This window comes from Hyperolius riggenbachi, chromosome 3 (genome assembly GCF_040937935.1).
Source record: "Hyperolius riggenbachi isolate aHypRig1 chromosome 3, aHypRig1.pri, whole genome shotgun sequence".
Lineage (NCBI taxonomy): Eukaryota > Metazoa > Chordata > Amphibia > Anura > Hyperoliidae > Hyperolius > Hyperolius riggenbachi.
Window position 1 is genome coordinate 180,940,426 of NC_090648.1, and position 17,476 is coordinate 180,957,901.

At 42.5% G+C, this 17,476-nt stretch overlaps 1 protein-coding gene across 3 annotated transcripts in view; it reads left to right on the forward strand.

Moving 5' to 3' along the window:
- USP8 (ubiquitin specific peptidase 8) overlaps positions 1–17,476 on the forward strand; it is a 102,877-nt gene that overhangs the window by 55,673 nt on the left and 29,728 nt on the right. For all 3 annotated transcript variants that reach the window (XM_068275382.1, XM_068275383.1, XM_068275384.1), the window contains exons 10-15: positions 1,963–2,231; positions 2,609–3,046; positions 7,592–7,669; positions 11,887–11,961; positions 12,040–12,293; positions 14,373–14,585. In XM_068275382.1, coding sequence (XP_068131483.1) covers positions 1,963–2,231; positions 2,609–3,046; positions 7,592–7,669; positions 11,887–11,961; positions 12,040–12,293; positions 14,373–14,585 — 1,327 coding nt within the window. The remainder of the gene's footprint in view (positions 1–1,962; positions 2,232–2,608; positions 3,047–7,591; positions 7,670–11,886; positions 11,962–12,039; positions 12,294–14,372; positions 14,586–17,476) is intronic.

The window sequence follows — 17,476 nt, forward strand, 5'->3', positions numbered from 1 at the left end:
ATGCACCATTCTCCAGTTGTATTACTAAGATAATCATTGCTTTATTATGTGACTAAATAACATCAGTCAGTGTTCTGTCATTTTTGTTTCCTCCAGCTTTTTATACCCCATTCTGTGTACATACGGTATATATGTTTAAGGTAACTTCAAGAGCATATTGATTAAAAAGAAATTGCAGTGACATAGAGTAGAACGCAGTAAATTATTCAAGATTCCCACTTTTAAGTTAATTATGCTGATTTCAGCATCAGAAACACTATATATGTAACTATATGTAATCGTACCCTCCCAATGATATTTAACCTAAGCTGTTTCTTATGCAGAATTATCCTCCCACAGCATTCTGGGAGATAGGGCCCACATGCACTTAACTTTTTCTCCTGAGTTTTCTCCTTGCTGATATTTTCAAACGTGTCAATAACATTCCTTTTTCACCGCTTTTGGACAGCATTGATTGAAATCTAAGCCCTGTTTGTGAGCTTTTATTCCTGCCAGGGTGTAGATTTCACTCACCGCCGCCACATTCTCTTGTCACTCCCACCGATCGAGTCTCTCTCTTCCGCAGCTCACTCACCTTGCTGTCAGTGTGACAGCAGAGCTCTGTGAGCTGGTCAGGAGCAGATTTCATTGGCTTCTGACCCCATGATTACTGTGGGCCAATCATCAGGGCGAGTGAGCCTGCGGCAATGGGTGACCAACGAGAGTGGCGGATCCGTGCTGCGATTCGTCAGTAGGCTGCGTTCTTTGGTACCAGCAGCCTCTGGTCCATAAAAGGGCCAGAGAGACCACTGACAATCAAGGGGTTAAACCACCAGAAAGCAAGAGAATACTCAAAATAATTTTGATAGTACAGAGTGATGAAAAGTTAATTTAAATAGTAGATGAAAAATTATCTCCTAGGAGAAAACTCAGGAGGAAAAGTTTATTGCAGATGGGCTGAGGTGTTATTTCTGCTAAACAAACAGTAAACCATGATTCTGCAGAAATGCACATAGCAGCAGTTAAGATGTCACCACCTATGATAGATTTTGGAAGGTAAATCTGTGCGAAGAAAGATTTTACTATGGGCAAACACGGACTAAATAATTTATAAATTAATATTGGAAAAAAAAATGTTCAGTAAAGTCCCTTTTTAAGGAGGATCCTATTTATTTAAAGGACAACTGTAGTGAGACATATATGGAGGCTGCCATATTTATTTTCTTTTAAGCAATACAAGTTGCCTGGCATCCCTGCTGTTCCATTTAGCTGCAATAGTGTCCAAATAAAACCAGAAACAAGCATGCAGCTAATCTTGTCAGATTTGACAGAAACCCCTTATCTGCTGCATGCTTGTTCAGGGTCTTAGGTTTAAAGTATTAGAGACAAACGATCAGAAAGATAGCCAGGTAACTGGTATTGCTTAAAAGGAAATAAACATGGCAGCCTCCATATACCTCTCACTACAGTCGTCCTTTAAGACAGACAGGAATACAAATCACACCATATTTTGGCAGCTCTTGGTTTTACCTTTTAAAACATCATCCTAGCATTCCGAAATGCTCTTAGGATTATGTTGTGGCCTATCTTTGAAGGGGGGGGTGTTTTAGATTTTTTTTTTTTTATTATTTATTTATTTTTTTACTACTTGGTTTTTACTAAAGAGTTGACTAGTTGAATGAGGCCTTGCTGATTGATACTTTTTTTTTTCCTTTCTGTCCTTGTTCTCAATAGAGCCCTCCATTGGTGGAGGATGTGGGCGTTACTTTCATAGTATGTAAGGACATGTGACATAAAGAGTGAAGAGCATATATCTCTTCTTTTTGAACTTGATATTGCGCTGGAAGACATGCACCTCACAAAAAAACAGTTTCTTGATTGATTACATTTGTTGCAATCAGCACAGAAGCTTTTAGAACCAATTCTAAAGCTCTGTTTTCTAATATTCTCTACCTGTATTAAAACTTTTTTGCTTTGTCTTAGTGAATTTCGCCTACCCTTCCTTAGAAGAGCCACCACCTCCTCCAGTTCCTTCTATATCCATCCAAGTCAAACCACCACCTGCATCCGCTGTTCCAGTGGAGCCTTCTCCTACACACATCCCTCAGACTCCTCAGATCTCCAATGCTGCTAATGGAGAAAAGATAAAAGTTAGTAAAGCAGAGACAGTTGAGGAACCTCTCACTGTAACACAAAAGCCAGAGCCGACAGCCCTAGTACAGCCATCTGACTCTGCCAAGCCTATTCCACATGTAAGTATTTCAACTAGTGCATATACTGTTTATTTAAATCTTTTTTGTATTGTTGCTAGCTTTTAAGGTTTTAGGGCTTGATGCACTAAAGTACAGTAAAGTTGCACTGCACAAGGCAATTTCCCCATTTCTATTGCAAAGAGAGCACGAGCCATGAATCCATCAGTGGCACTTGCATTGCCATGGTAACGTACATGGCAGTAATGGGTTAATGGTCAGTGCTCCCCTTGCGCTAGTAATGGTAAAATTGCTGTGTGTTCCCTGCACACTGCAACTTTATCGGACTTTTATGCATTAAGCCCATTGTGTCTTTCTTTGCCACCCTAGTTTCATGCTGGCTGACTGTTTCTTCTCAAACTCGCTCTTTCATGTTGCAGATCGACCGGACAAAGAAGCCAACAGTAGTAGTTAACGAAAGCCCGAAAAAGGTTAAGACTGAGGTCAAAGAAAGCAAGCCAGAAAATAAACAAGTACCAAGTGTTAAAATTATTCCTGATCGTTCCACTAAGCCACCACTACTGAACACAAAAGTTCCCAGGGAAGAAAGCCATCCTTCAGTAGAGAAAAACGCACCAGAAAAGAATGAGAAGGTGGAGAGAAATGTGGAGGACACTAAAGATGGTAGTACTGCAGAAGAGAAAGAACCACCAAAAAACACCATTCGTGAGCCTGATGTGCAGTCTCCTCAGAAGAAACAAGAAGTAGAGAAAAAACAGGTTGTGACTGAAAAGAAGGAAATCAAGCCCTCAAGTGCAGAACAAAATGTTCCTGAGGAAAAAAAGAAAGATGTGACCATATCGCCTATTCTAAAGAAGGTGAGAGTAAGTGTTGTTACAGTGGTTTGCAAAAGTATTCGGCCCCCTTGAAGTTTTCCACATTTCGTCATATTACTGCCACAAACATGAATCAATTTTATTGGAATTCCACGTGAAAGACCAATACAAAGAGGTGTACACGTTCCGAAAATCATACATGATTCCAAACATTTTAAAAAATAAATAACTGCAAAGTGGGGTGTGCATAATTATTCAGCCCCCTGAGTCAATACTTTGTAGAACCACCTCTTGCTGCAATTACAGCTGCCAGTCTTTTAGGTTACGTCCTCTACCAGCTTCGCACATCTAGAGACTGAAATCCCATTCTTCTTTTCAAAATAGCTCCAGGTTAGTCAGATTAGATAGACAGCGTTTGTGATCAGCAGTTTTCAGATCTTGCCACAGATTCTCGATTCGATTTAGATCTGGACTTTGGGCCATTCTAACACATGAATATGTTTTAAACCATTCCATTGTTGCCCTGGCTTTGTTTAGGGTCGTTGTTCTGCTGGAAAGTGAACCTCCACCCCAGTCTCAAGTCTTTTGCAGACTCCAAGAGGTGTTCTTCCAAGATTGCCCTGTATTTGGCTCCATCCATCTTCCCATCAACTCTGACCAGCTTCCCTGTCCCTGCTGAAGCGAAGCACCCCCAGAGCATGATGCTACCACCACCATATTTGACAATGGGGATGGTGTGCTCAGAGTGATGTGCAGTGTTAGTTTTCCGCCACACATAGTATTTTGCATTTTGGCCAAAAAGTTCAATTTTGGTCTCGTCTGACCAGAGCACCTTCTTCCACGTTTGCTGTGTCCCCCACATGGCTTGTAGGAAGCTGCAAAAGGGACGTCTTATGCTTTTCTGTTAATGGCTTTCTTCTTGCCACTCTTCCATAAAGGCCAACTTTGTGCAGTGCACGACTAATAGTTGTCCTATGACAGATTCCCCCACCTGAGCTGTAGATCTCTGCAAGTCGTCCAGAGTCACCATGGGCCTCTTGACTGCATTTCTGATCAGCGCTCTCCTTGTTCTGCCTGTGAGTTTAGGTGGACGGCCTTGTCTTGGTAGGTTTACAGTTGTGCCATACTCCCATTTCTGAATGATCACTTGAACAGTGCTCCATGGGATGTTCAAGGTATTGGAAATCTTTTTGTAGCCTAAGCCTGCTTTAAATTTCTCAATAACTTTATCCCTGACCTGTCTGGTGTGTTCTTTGGACTTCATGGTGTTGTTGCTCCCAATATTCTCTCAGACAACATCTGAGGCCATCACAGAGCAGCTGTATGTGTACTGACATTAGATTACACACGTGCACTCTATTTAGTCATTAGCACTCATCAGGTAATATCTATGGGCAATTGACTGCACAGACCAAAGGGGGCTGAATATTTACGCACACCTCACTTTGCAGTTATTTATTTGTAAAAAATGTTTGGAATCGTGTATGATTTTTGTTCCACTTCTCACATGTACACCACTTTGTATTGGTCTTTCACGTGGAATTCCAATACAATTGATTCATGTTTGTGGCCGTAATATGACAAAATGTGGAAAACTTCAAGGGGGCCAAATACTTTTGAAAACCACTGTATACAAAGAAATGTCATTACATTTAAAAAGGCTGCATGACTCGAGTGTAACTACATTTTATGCTTTTTGACAATTTGCCACTTGAAATGCATGAAAGAAACCTAGGATGTTTGCATATAGAGATAGGGCCTCTGTCGCCAAGTGCTCCTCCAATCCATGCTGGCAGTAGTAAACATTAATGGACAATGGTGGCAGGGAACAGTTTATGGCTGTACTGTCTAAATCCCATTCAGACTAACAAACTCCCCTATCGCCAAAAGCCCTGCTTCCTGTCTGAAGATGCGTGAATAAACAAAATAGTTGGTGGTCAAAGAAATCCTGGACTTGATCCCTTTTGGATCCTGAGTGCTAATAAAGATGTTGTAGCAGAGCTAAGCAAAGAGTAGGGGAAACAACCGTGCAGTGCACAACAGACTTATGGGATGGGAAGTGCGGACAATGCACTCGTGGACTGCTGTCATTAAAGTTTTGGTGTTCGGGGTCTTTAAACAAGCTTTGGTGATATGGATACACACGCTTGAGTCTTGCCTCAGTTTAGTGTAGCATGTGTGCAGCTTAACTTCTTTGGGTATTGATGTCATCACCTTAATTTACAATTGCCAGTATGTACTGGAGGGGGACTATGCAGCTGCAGCCCAATCTCTGTATCCAACCAGATATCCCAGGTGGCTTCAGTTTAGTTTGATGCAACTTGAGAGGCAAACGGATAACTGTATTTATTTACATAACTATAGTTGTCGTAGTGGAAGATAGTCATTCTCACTGGCCAAAAGCATCACTCGTAATTGTTTTGGCAAATAGCTTGCGCAGCACAATGTCAATTCTGCAGACTGTAAACTGTGAAACGCCATGCAGCATGTAGTGTCCCTTGAAAAGTGGAGGGGAAGCAAAAGCATTGATCATTCTTCTGCCAGAAGGAAGAGCATAGAAAAAGCAACTACTCATGTTATGTGACAGATAGACATGGGAAATATTGTACAGCAATTAGTCTTCTAGCCTAAACTAACAGATAATTATTTTAGCTTCTAAGTCCTAAACTTTGCATAAAGAAAAGCTAAAGTTAACTGCTTTTACAATACGGCATGTTTTACAACTGTTTCTCTTTATCCTATACTGTACCTTAGATGCTGCAATTTTCAGTTAGCATCATTTGGCAGCCAGATTCAGACCACTGAATCTGCCCGAGCGTTTTTCTTCCTCTGTTTTTGTGACTTTAGTTTCCACCTGAAACTTTTTTTTGTCCTGTTTCCAATGCAACTTTAAGCTGTTACCATGGCCTGTGCCTTGAATGGTGTGAAAAAATGGCAAACTTTTCACATGGAAATGGAGTCTGGGCCAGCTAGTCAGCATTACCACCAATGTAAGTGTCTGAGACTGGGTAGTGGTGTGTCTGAAACATCACAGTCAGAACGTTTAGCCCTTTTGGTCAACTGATCAATATTCAGACTTTGACTCAACAGACAGGCATAAAAAGGGGTGGCTCCTCCTTCTTGTGACGCTCAGTTCACACTAGGAAAATGTGTGAAAGGGCTCCTAGAAAATTAGAAAATTGCTGAGTTATCTGGGTGGCTGTAGGATCCTGGTGTGGGGAGGAGGTGTCTGAATCCTGGCTCCTGCTTCTGTCTGGCTCTGGCTGTCTCAAGGTCCCATGTTGAAAAGAGGATGTGATGTAGAGTAGTGCATGTCACTTCTGGTTTAATAGGGCCAGTGTAGGATTGCTTAGTCCTGAGTCCTCAACTTGTGGGGTAGTTGGGCTGTATGGAATGCTACATTTAAAACGGCTGCAGTTGAATAAATCCATATTTAAAAGTTATTGAATCCTGGGAACTGTTACTATACTCTGTAGAGGACTAAATCTACTAGATGTGCAGTCTTTGCAGTGTATAAGATCCATCTGAGCGCGAACAAATTAACATTTCGGAAATATTCTTCATCTTCAAGTTTGCAGCTTGTTTGTGAAAATGCAGTATAACATTTCCATGAACAAAGTTAGGTTGTAGTGAGCATAAAGTTATTCAGATTTGCACTAATATAAGACACGAATTTCAGCATTGAATGATTTCCATGTAGATAATAGTGCAGGGGCTTCAAATTTCATTTAAAGAGTAAACAAAACTAAAAAAAATAGCTTTGACCATATTTCGTGGTGGACAAATCCAACAGTGGGCCCCTGTGCAGAATAAATGAAGGGGCCCCATGTGAGTGGACATAATCATATCAGATTACAGCTAGATATAAAATAATGTTGATAATATAAAAGTACATGAATCTAGGTTACATTCTGTAGGCACTGTGTATATGTAGCACACCTTTAATAATTGTATATGACTGAGTCACAAGCAAATATCACTGTTCCTCCTGGTGTCAGAGAGAAATACACAGAGAAGAGCCTACAGTATAATCATGCCCTAACTGTGGTACAGCTGCATGGGCCCTAGAGGGCATGGGGCCCCTGTGCGTCTGCACGGCCGCTTCTGACCATATTGCTCCCACAACGTTACAACTAGAAAATGCCAACAATATTACCTAGCTACTCCACCATTGTTTAACATTTGTGATAAGTGGGCTGCTGAATCATTTAGGCTACTATCATTGGTTAAAACGTAAACGCATGCAATTTCTCTGAAGCTTTGTTTGCAATTTTGATTGTGAGCCTGTGTAGTAGATGTCCCAGCATGCAACAGGATGCCCTGGGGACAGAGGCTTCAGCCCGCAATTAGTTAAATGAATGTTTATACTTAAAAAAAAAAACATTGGTATTTCATCTTAAATTTGATGTTGATTATTGTGCAAGGTGTGATCATGTTGTGGTTTGGGTCCGCTTTAAGTCCAGCATTACGGCAGTTGTGATGGTCTGTGAGGCAGATAAGTTCCTGTGCTTTAGCTTTACATTTGCTTTTGTGTTGTACTGTGTATATGTAGTACCAGTAAAAAATTATTGTAACTTTAATTTATAGACTGAAGCAAGTAAAGGTGCTGCTAACGAAAAAGGTGATATGATTACAAAAGACCTCTCTGAAGATGAAAGGCCCAAAGTGAGTACTTTTAGATATGGTGTGGGATTTTTATGCCAAAATGCGAGTGATATTGAACCCGGTAAAAGGATACCGCCATAGCTGCTCATTATAAAAGCTATGATTAGCGGCTTTGGGCAGAAATTTGGGCGCCTGCGGTCACCCGATAAAATAGCGGGCATTGAGGCTTCCCAATAAGCAAATTGCGGCTTTACATAGCATGAAGCCGCAGTGTACATAACAGGAAGCCTTGGGTTCTGCTATTTTATCAGGCAACTCTGGGCCCTCAAATTTCCACCCAGTGCTGCTGCAAATCACGGCTTTACAGCGGGGGGAGGTTAAGGCTCAGGCGACATGGCGGGGGGGGGGGATAGGAGGGGGATCGTTAGGGTGTTTACGGGTTAGTCAAAAAAAATATGGCAGCCCCCATATCCCTCTCGCTTCAGTTTTCCTTTTATAACCCATTGTATCATCACATCCTGAACTTGTATTGTTTAAGTTTGCCCCAGGGTCACCTTAGGCTAGAAACCCACTAGGAGCGATTTTCTAATCGCTAGCGATTTGAAAAAGCTCTTGCTAATGTAATGCTATGGGGGATTTTTATAAAATCACATCACTCAAGTGGGATCACACCCATAGCATTACATTAGCAAGAGCTTTTCAAATCACTCAGAAAAAAATCAGAATTAGATTACCGGTAGCTTGCTCTCAGTTTGTATACCTGGGAATTAAAATACTGAAACATATCAGCCAATTGTATGGTCTCAACATTTCCCCGATTGTAGACAAAATTCTAAGAGAACTCGAGGGGTGGGCCAAGTTTCCGCTTTCTCTTATGGGCAGAATACACCTCATAAAAATGGTACGCTTTGCCAGACTTCTGTATCCTATGCAGACCTTGCCGCCTTTTGATCAAACATAAATATGTTAAAATATCGGAATCTGCTTTTGTTAAATTCATATGGGCGGGGAAGAAGCCTAGAATAGCGTTAGGAAAACTAAAGTATCAGATAAATAAATTGGGTTTAAATTTTCCAGATATCAGGAGCTATAATTTGTCATCTATATTTAGGCATATACGAGATTGGTTAGGTGATACTCAGTACTATACACCTACTGAATTAGATAAGGAATTAATCTCCCCGTACTCATTATCTGGAATCTTACATACTAGACTACGTTTGCTACCTAAACAGATTAGATCCAATATTATGTTTAGACAACGATAATAACTTGGATAGAGATGAGAGAAATTTGCTCTACCTGGGTTACTCTCTTGTAGAATCCCATTAAGGATAACCCCAGATTTCATACCTGGTAGCATGCGTGGGGCATATATTACATAGGAGGGATTGGGGGTAACCACATTAGGAGAGTTACTCTTGGATGATGGAACTCTTATGACATTTACTGAAGCCGTGAACACTAGGAACATCCCTAAAGATTATCAATTTTATTATTCTCAGGTTAAAAATTATGTTAGAAGTATTTTAGGAGGGAGATCTTCTGAAGCGTCCAATATCGCCTTTGAAGAATTACTATTACAACCAAAAAGCAAACAAAGTCTTTTCGTGGATATATTCCCTAGTTAGGGAAGTCAGGACAGTGAAGTTATCCTTCAAGAGGCATATCCAGAAAAGGTCAACACTAATCAATATATCGTATATACTCGCAAGCAAGCCGAATTTTTGACCCCCAAAAAGTGGGTCAAAAGTTGGGTGGGTCAGCTTGCTTGCGAGTGTGTAAAAAAAATTAAGCCCCCCCCCTCCGCTTCCCCGCTCCCCCCGCGGCCGCCACTTCTATTACCTTAGCTCGACGCCGCTTCTATTCCCCTGTCCTGCTCGTATAATCCAGAGCAGCGCGCCCCACGGCTGCTGCTGTGATGAGGGATCCGTAGAGAGAGAGTGGTTCCTATAGTAACGGCGATACACATCGCCGCTACAGGAAGCCGCTCTCTCTACGGCTTCCTCCCTCATCACAGCAGCCGCCGTGGGGCGCGCTGCTGTGGATTATACGAGCAGGACAGGGGAATAGGAGCGGCGCCGAGCTAAGGTAATAGCAGCGGCGGCCGCAGGGGGGGGGGGACTTCACTATACTACCTACGCTTTGCACTATACTAGCTATACTGGGGCACGTTACTAGCTATACTGGGCACTATTGTGGGCACTATACTAGCTATACTGGGGCACGTTACTAGCTATACTGGGGCACGTTACTAGCTATACTGGGGCACGTTACTAGCTATACTGGGCACTATACTAGCTATACTGGGCACGTTACTAGCTATACTGGGCACTATACTAGCTGCACTGGGACACGTTACTAGCTATACTGGGCACTATACTACCTACGCTGGGCACTATACTAGCTATACTGGGGCACGTTACTAGCTATACTGGGCACTATACTAGCTATACTGGGCACTATACTAGCTATACTGGGCACGTTACTAGCTATACTGGGCACGTTACTAGCTATACTGGGCACTATACTACCTACGCTGGGCACTATACTAGCTATACTGGGCACTATACTGGGGCAAGTTACTAGCTATACTGGGCATTATACTAGCTATACTGGGCACTATACTATCTATACTGGGGCACTACCTACCCATACTGGGCACTATACTAGCTATACTGGGGCACCACCTACCCACACTGGGCACTATACTAGCTATACCGGGACACACTGGGGGGATCGCACGGACAGAATTTCCTACCCCCGGCTTATATGAGGGTCAATCATTTTTCCTGGTTTTCCAGGTAAAAGTTGGGGGGTCGGCTTGCTTGCGAGTATATACGGTAACGAAAGAAGAGTTTGACAAAGCGGCAAGGGAAGGATGGATATCAGTCAGAAAATGTATTTCAAGGGATGATTGGAGGGAAATGTATTTTAAATTTGTTCATAGAGCTTATATACCAATGAAGGGTCCGTATAGGCATGATACGCTGGTGGCCTCTTCCAAATGCCCCAAATGTTCAGATAATTCTCCTGATTTGAATCATATGTTGTGGTTGTGCCCACCTATTCAATTATTCTGGGCTCAAGTGTTGGCCTTCTCGAGCTCCGTAGCTGGATCTAAAAGGAAAAGGGATCTTCTGCTGTGCCTATTTCATAGTACCTCCCTATCTGATATAGATAAAGTGTTACCATTATCTACATTTGAACATTTTCTTTTATTAGCGGCAAAAAAAGAAGTGTTAAAGCAGTGGTTGGAAGAAAGCCCTCCGTCCCTTTCTCTGGTACAAAATATATTAAATCACCTTCTTCATACGGAGAGACTAAACTTAGACAAATTTTCATATAAATCCATACAAGGGTTCTTCAAGGTATGGAGAAAATATATTGAAAAACTATTTACTAGAGATCAAGTTATTGATTTAATGAGACCAATGGAAGGAACGGAATGGTATCTAAAACAAAAAATTGGAGGGTCTTTAGGCTCCCTGGAGATATGAGGGGTGTAGGAGGACGAATGAAGTGAGGGGTAGGCGGCATAATAGCGCAGGTAGTGCTTTAGGTTGTTAGTATTAAACAATATTTCTTCATTTTATTGTATTATTGCATACGTTTTTTCTTTCTGATATTGCTGGAGTTGAAAATGGCGAAAGAGGATTATAAAAAGAACTACTGTTATATTATTGATGGGGCTATTTACCATTGTTGCCTTTCCGTCTACATTGAATCAACAAGAAGGACAATATGCATGAGACTACTATGTGACTTAGATTTTTATTGAAGAAAATTATGCATGACAAGTTATTTGACGATACAATAGTAGTAATTGTAACTTTTTCTTTCTGTTGTACATCTCTCATTGCATGTATATCTAATCATCAATAAAATGCATTTAAAAAAAAAAAAAAGAATCACTTAGAAAATCGCTCCTAGTGTATTTCTGGCCTTAAAGCTATATTCTGGCTGAGTGTGTGTTTCGTGGCTTCAGTGTGTGCACATTGATAGTGCTGGACTCCCACAATACCTTACTTCCAAGGCTGAGCATGCTTTAAAGTGGTTCCGATGATGAAAGTACCCTTGGTAGCATAACTCTTTCATTGTCAGGTTACAGCTGGAATAACTGCTGGGTCTGACTCTCTCCAGATTTCTGTCAGACTTTCAGAGAATCTCGAAATTGAGGGTATGCATGTGATGGTGCACTGTCATTTTATTTTAGGACATGTACTCTGTTTAGTCTTGATAAAATATCAGCGGTAACTGAGAGTGTATTGTTTTAGAGGGAGCCTTTGATGCGTGCACGAAGTGAAGAGATGGGGAGAACTGTTCCAGGAATGCCAGAAGGTTGGGTCAAGGTAATGTATTTTTCCCATTTGTAATGTTTCTTTATGTTTATCCCATCAGTTCCTAATGCAAGCTTTTCTCTCTTGCAGTTCCTTGAGCCTGTCACTGGTACTTACCGGTATTACCATTCCCCAACTCACACAGTTCACATGTACCCACCTGAAATGACTCCAGCGTCTGCTCCTTCATCCACTCCAGTTCAGAAAGTTAAGCCTCAGGTGCACCAGGAGATAGACAGGGAGCAAACCAAGCTGAAAAGGTCTTACTCTTCACCAGATTTAACCCAGGCTATAAAGGAGGAAGAGAGGAGGAAGCCAACACCTGTAATTAACCGAGACAATAAGTAAGTGTGGTTGTCATCCACTTGGCATGCTATATATGTCTCTAATGTATCTTCTCTTGAGACCTGAAACTCCACTGGAATATACAAGTTATATTAGTCCTGTTACAAATATTCCAAGCCTATATTTTTCTAATAAAAATCTATACTGTAGATACAACGTGCACAGTGGAGTGTTCCTCCCCACACCATTACACTGCCACTTGTGGTGTCCCAAGTAACTGTAGAGACCACAGCACAATGTATGCCGACACCCCCAAGCCTACTTGTCACAGGTGTCCCCTGTAAAGGGGCCCATACACTCAGCCGATTTTCTGGCCGACCGATCAATCCCGATCGATCGATTGATCGTTTGCAAATCGGTTGGCCAATCGACCGATCGATGGCAGATGTCGATCGATTTCGATGGATTTCCATCGAACTGGCTGGGTGGAAAATTTAGGTCGATCTAATGAGATTGCTTATCAGTTTGCATTGGCCTTAATGGAAATCTGATGGCAAATAAATGCCATCAGATCGAATTTCAATAGATTTCAAACTGAAATCTATTGGAATTCTATCCTGGTAAAAAATGTTCTAAAAACGCATCAGATAGATCATCAGATGCATTTCTTATCTATCTGCTGCCAATCTGACGAGTGTATGGGCACCTTAAGTCTCTGAAGATTTGAACTCCACAGTGTGAAGCAGAGTGACTTCACCCCACCCTCACTGGCCCTGTGCGGTGATGTATGAGGGGGGGGGGGGGGGGGGGGGGGTTCATAGATTCTATGTAAAAACCATCCTAGAAATTGGATGCTGGCAATAAATCCCACCCATGTGAGAACAAGGATATATAGCAGAAAATATTTTTGAAGAGACAAAGTTATTTTGTAAAAACAGAGTTCACAAATCAAATGGATTAATCTTTGTAAACACCATCCCATTATTAGATACATAAAACATATGATGAAGTATGCAATTGTTTAGAAAGGCGACAACGTCGACTTATTTCAGAAGAACCTTCTTCAGGCCTTTACAAACAATTGTAGTAATCTAAATTATAATGTATAGAAAATGCAACATTAAAAAAACAGCAATTAACAACAAAGCAAAAAAACTACACCAAATGCATAAGATTAATATGATAATTAAACTACAGCAATAAAGACATTGTATATTCTGGCGTATAAAGGTGGCCATACACTGGTCGATTTTCCATCAGATCGACCAACACATAGATCCCTCTCTGATCTAATCTGATCAGAGAGGGATCGTATGGCTGCCTTTACTACAAACAGATTGTGATTTGATTTCAGCATGAAACCGATCACAGTCTGTGGAGCTGCCGCCGCCGGCCGCCCGCATACATTACCTGATCCGGCCGGCGCGAGTCCCCTGGTCTCCGCTGTCTTCTTTTCCGCGCTCGGCTACAGCTTCACTGAACTAATAATGGGATGTTGTTTACAAATGAATCCATTTGAAGATTTGTGAACTCTGTTTTTACAAAATAACTTTTTGATGCATTAAAATTTAAGATCATCTTGAAACTTTTTTTTGTCTCTTCAAAAATATTTTCTGCTATATATCCTTGTTCTCAATATGGTTATATTATTGGTGTTGTGGCGCACCATTAACCTCCTTGGCGGTAATCCCGAACTGAGTTTGGGCTAAGCCGCCGCGGAGAATTTTTTTCTCACTGCAAATTTCTTTTATCCTTTTTATAAAGACATAGGCGTTGTTGAGAAGGTTTAAATGTTTTTTTACATAGTGATTTGGGAGATCAGTGGGAGTCTCAATACCCAAACACGCTAGATAATTCTTGCCCCGCGGGATTGGGACCCGATCTCCTCAGACAACATTGCAGGGCAGAGGCTGACAGACGTGTTGCTAGCCTGTAGGCTAGCAACTTGTTCCGTTCCTATGGGTGGAGGGGGCAGAGCGACACAGGAGTGCCATCACACAGTGGTGGGGTAAGTGGGGACAATAATGTCTGCCGAATCGATCCACCAAGGATCACAACTTTTAGCTCACTGAAGAACTGTATGATTGTGACTAGATGTATGACCAGGGTTTACATTAAAAGCAAGCGTTGTTTTGTAGGCCAGCTGCTCACAGTAAAGCTGAAATCACAAAGTTGTCGGCATCTAAGATCCGCAGTCTGAACCCAGTGTTTGGAGGCGCTGGTCCGGCTCTCACTGGCTTGAGAAATCTGGGCAATACTTGTTATATGAATTCCATCTTACAGTGTCTGTGCAATACCCCACACCTGGCTGAGTACTTCCACAAGAACTATTACCAGGCAGATATAAACAGGTAATTATGAGAATATAAATGTCTATATTTTATTACTATATTTAAGTATATTTATTATATAAACTGTACTCTAGTAAGCAAATGTCATTAACGAGAGAAGTAGGAAAAGTACTTAGTTCTTCATGTGTGGAAGCTATAGCGATTTTTCAGATATCATGTTAAAGCAACCCAGTCCTGCCATGAAAAGGTAGTAAAGTGTGCAATGTGCAGAGATCAATAGGCCACATTCATAGTGACCATTTATTGCATTCCCTGTAGCAAGGACGCAACGGATCTGGTAAGCGGCACCACATATTATCAGCATGTGGCAAACAGTGAAGCAGTCAATGAAAAGTATGCTTCACTGTCACCGTTAAATTGCGAGGTTTGTGGTAATGAACTGCATGCAGAGCGTTAGGGTACCGCACTCTGTCAGAACACACCTGCCACACTGTGACCGTTACTATAGATGGTGCATTGCAGTGCGGCAAGCTACAATGCACCACCATAAACGTGGTTTTAGGTGACAATACGTTTGGAGCCTAGGGGCTAGTGATTTGTCTGTTAGGGAGGGGAGGAGCAGAGATGATGTGTGGCACATGATAGAGCACGTTCTGGCAGGCTGGATGATTAGGAAACCAATTTGCTGGACAGTCAGTCAAGCATAAGTGTTGCTGAAGATCTAGGAGGCTGGATCTTTAGGTGACATCAGCAGCTTCCTATACACACACTAGATTCTCACCGCATATAGTCCTTATCATCTGTCTCAGACAAGTTTAATCCGGCGTGTGTACTTGGCTTAAAAACTTTGATAGCTACTTTTTTTTTTTTAGATAATGGTGGAAGGATGTAAGAGCCCATTCACACGTAAAAATTTTGCGCGGTTGATTTTTTTCCGCAATTAGTGCAGTAAAATCACTGTACAATTCCGTGAGTCAAAGCACTTTATTAAGCACTGTACCAAGATTGCTCCAGAATTGCAGCAAAAATGCTGCAGGTAATGTGTTATGCGATTGACGCTAATCGCAAAACACCTGTGATCGGCACCAATCGTGGCAGTGCGATCACTGCCATAGGTTAGAATAGCACTAGTGCTTTAAAAAGTGCTGGCGATTTGCGGGAATCGACCTAGTGTGAATGGGCCCTAAGAGCCCCAATCACTTTAAATACTGAAAAGCTATTCTAGGAATATTGTAGTAAGGCTAATATTAGGCCCCGTTCACACTTGCGGTTTTGCAAAAACCGCACCGGATGTCCGGACCGCACCGGAGCCGGATCGGACCTGAACCGTACGGTTCCTGTCCGGATCCGGTCCGGATCCGGTCCGGTTGCATACGGTTTCCGTGCGGTATGAACACGGTTGCGGTCCGGATCCGGATTCTTAAAGAGATAACAACCTGTATAAATACCTGGGGTTCTGGGAGGTCAGCAGAAGCTCTGGGGTCATTGTTGGAGACAGCTGGACGTGTGGAGACCATCCTTGGATACAGAGACAGCAGTTGGGACCATGGATCCAGTCATTTTTTACGCTTATTACCTGGGAATTCTCTCCTTCCTGTTGTTTACCTACTACTATGTGGGGAGAAGGCGTGCTCCTCGCAGGAGATGGTGGGTGCACCCTCTACTAGCCAGGAGGCAGAGGAAGGGAGAGTTCCAGGCCCTCTACCGGGACCTCAGACGACACCCACAGAAGTTCTACAGCTACACTCGGATGTCTATTCCCCTGTAAGTATATAGGCCTAAATACACCAACCCCCACCATTCCTAAACACCCCACCCTCACACCCACAACACCTCATCCCTGTATACCTAGCTAAACACACCACCCTGACCCCCACACCCCTGTATACCTAGCTATACACTACACCCCCACCCTCCACAACACTCCCAAACCTCTGTAAACACACCTCCCCCATCCTCCACCCAACACCTTGTCCCACAACAGACTTTACAGCTTCTTCCTTTCCATCTCCTGACAGGTTTGATACCCTCTTGGAGATGGTGAAGGATGACCTAAGGAAGAGGGATACCACGTTCAGGAGAGCAGTCACACCACAAGAACAACTACTCATCACACTGAGGTATGTAAAAACAAATTTTTTTATTGCAAAAACAACCACTTTCCAACATGGAAACATTCTTCCAACATGGAAGACAAAAAAATAACATATCTATGGTATAGCCCGGTCAGTTTTAAGGAACACCAACCACCAACTTTGTGCTGGAAGAGTTGCAGGGCATAGCTGCCCAAGTGTCTTTCGGGGACACCAGGCCCTAATAAATTGAAGTGCTTCAAAAACCTAACCACTGGCACAGGACCCTCTGAGCCATGGATGAAGGACACAGGTCAGTGAAAAGGCTAGGCCTCTCACCGACCAGTGTAGGTGTCCTTCATCCATGGTTTCAAGGGTCTTGTGCAAGTGATTAGGAACAAGAACAAAGTGAGGAGCAAGAGGAACCGATGGCAGAGGAGCAGGACTACAGGTAGTGTCTTTTGGGGACAAAAGGCCCTAAATTATTAGTGCTTCAAAAACCTAACCACTGGCACAGGACCCTCTGAGCCATGGATGAAGGACACAGGTCAGTGAAAAGGCTAGGCCTCTCACCGACCAGTGTAGGTGTCCTTCATCCATGGTTTCAAGGGTCTTGTGCAAGTGATTAGGAACAAGAACAAAGTGAGGAGCAAGAGGAACCGATGGCAGAGGAGCAGGACTACATGTGCAGTGCAACAGGCACAAGGTTGTGACCCAGGTAGTGTCTTTCGGGGACACCAGGCCCTAAAATTGAAGTGCTTTAAAAACCTAACCACTGGCACAGGACCCTCTGAGCCATGGGTGAAGGACACAGGTCAGTGAAAAGGCTAGGCCTCTCACCGACCAGTCAAGGTGTCCTTCATCCATGGTTCAAAGGGT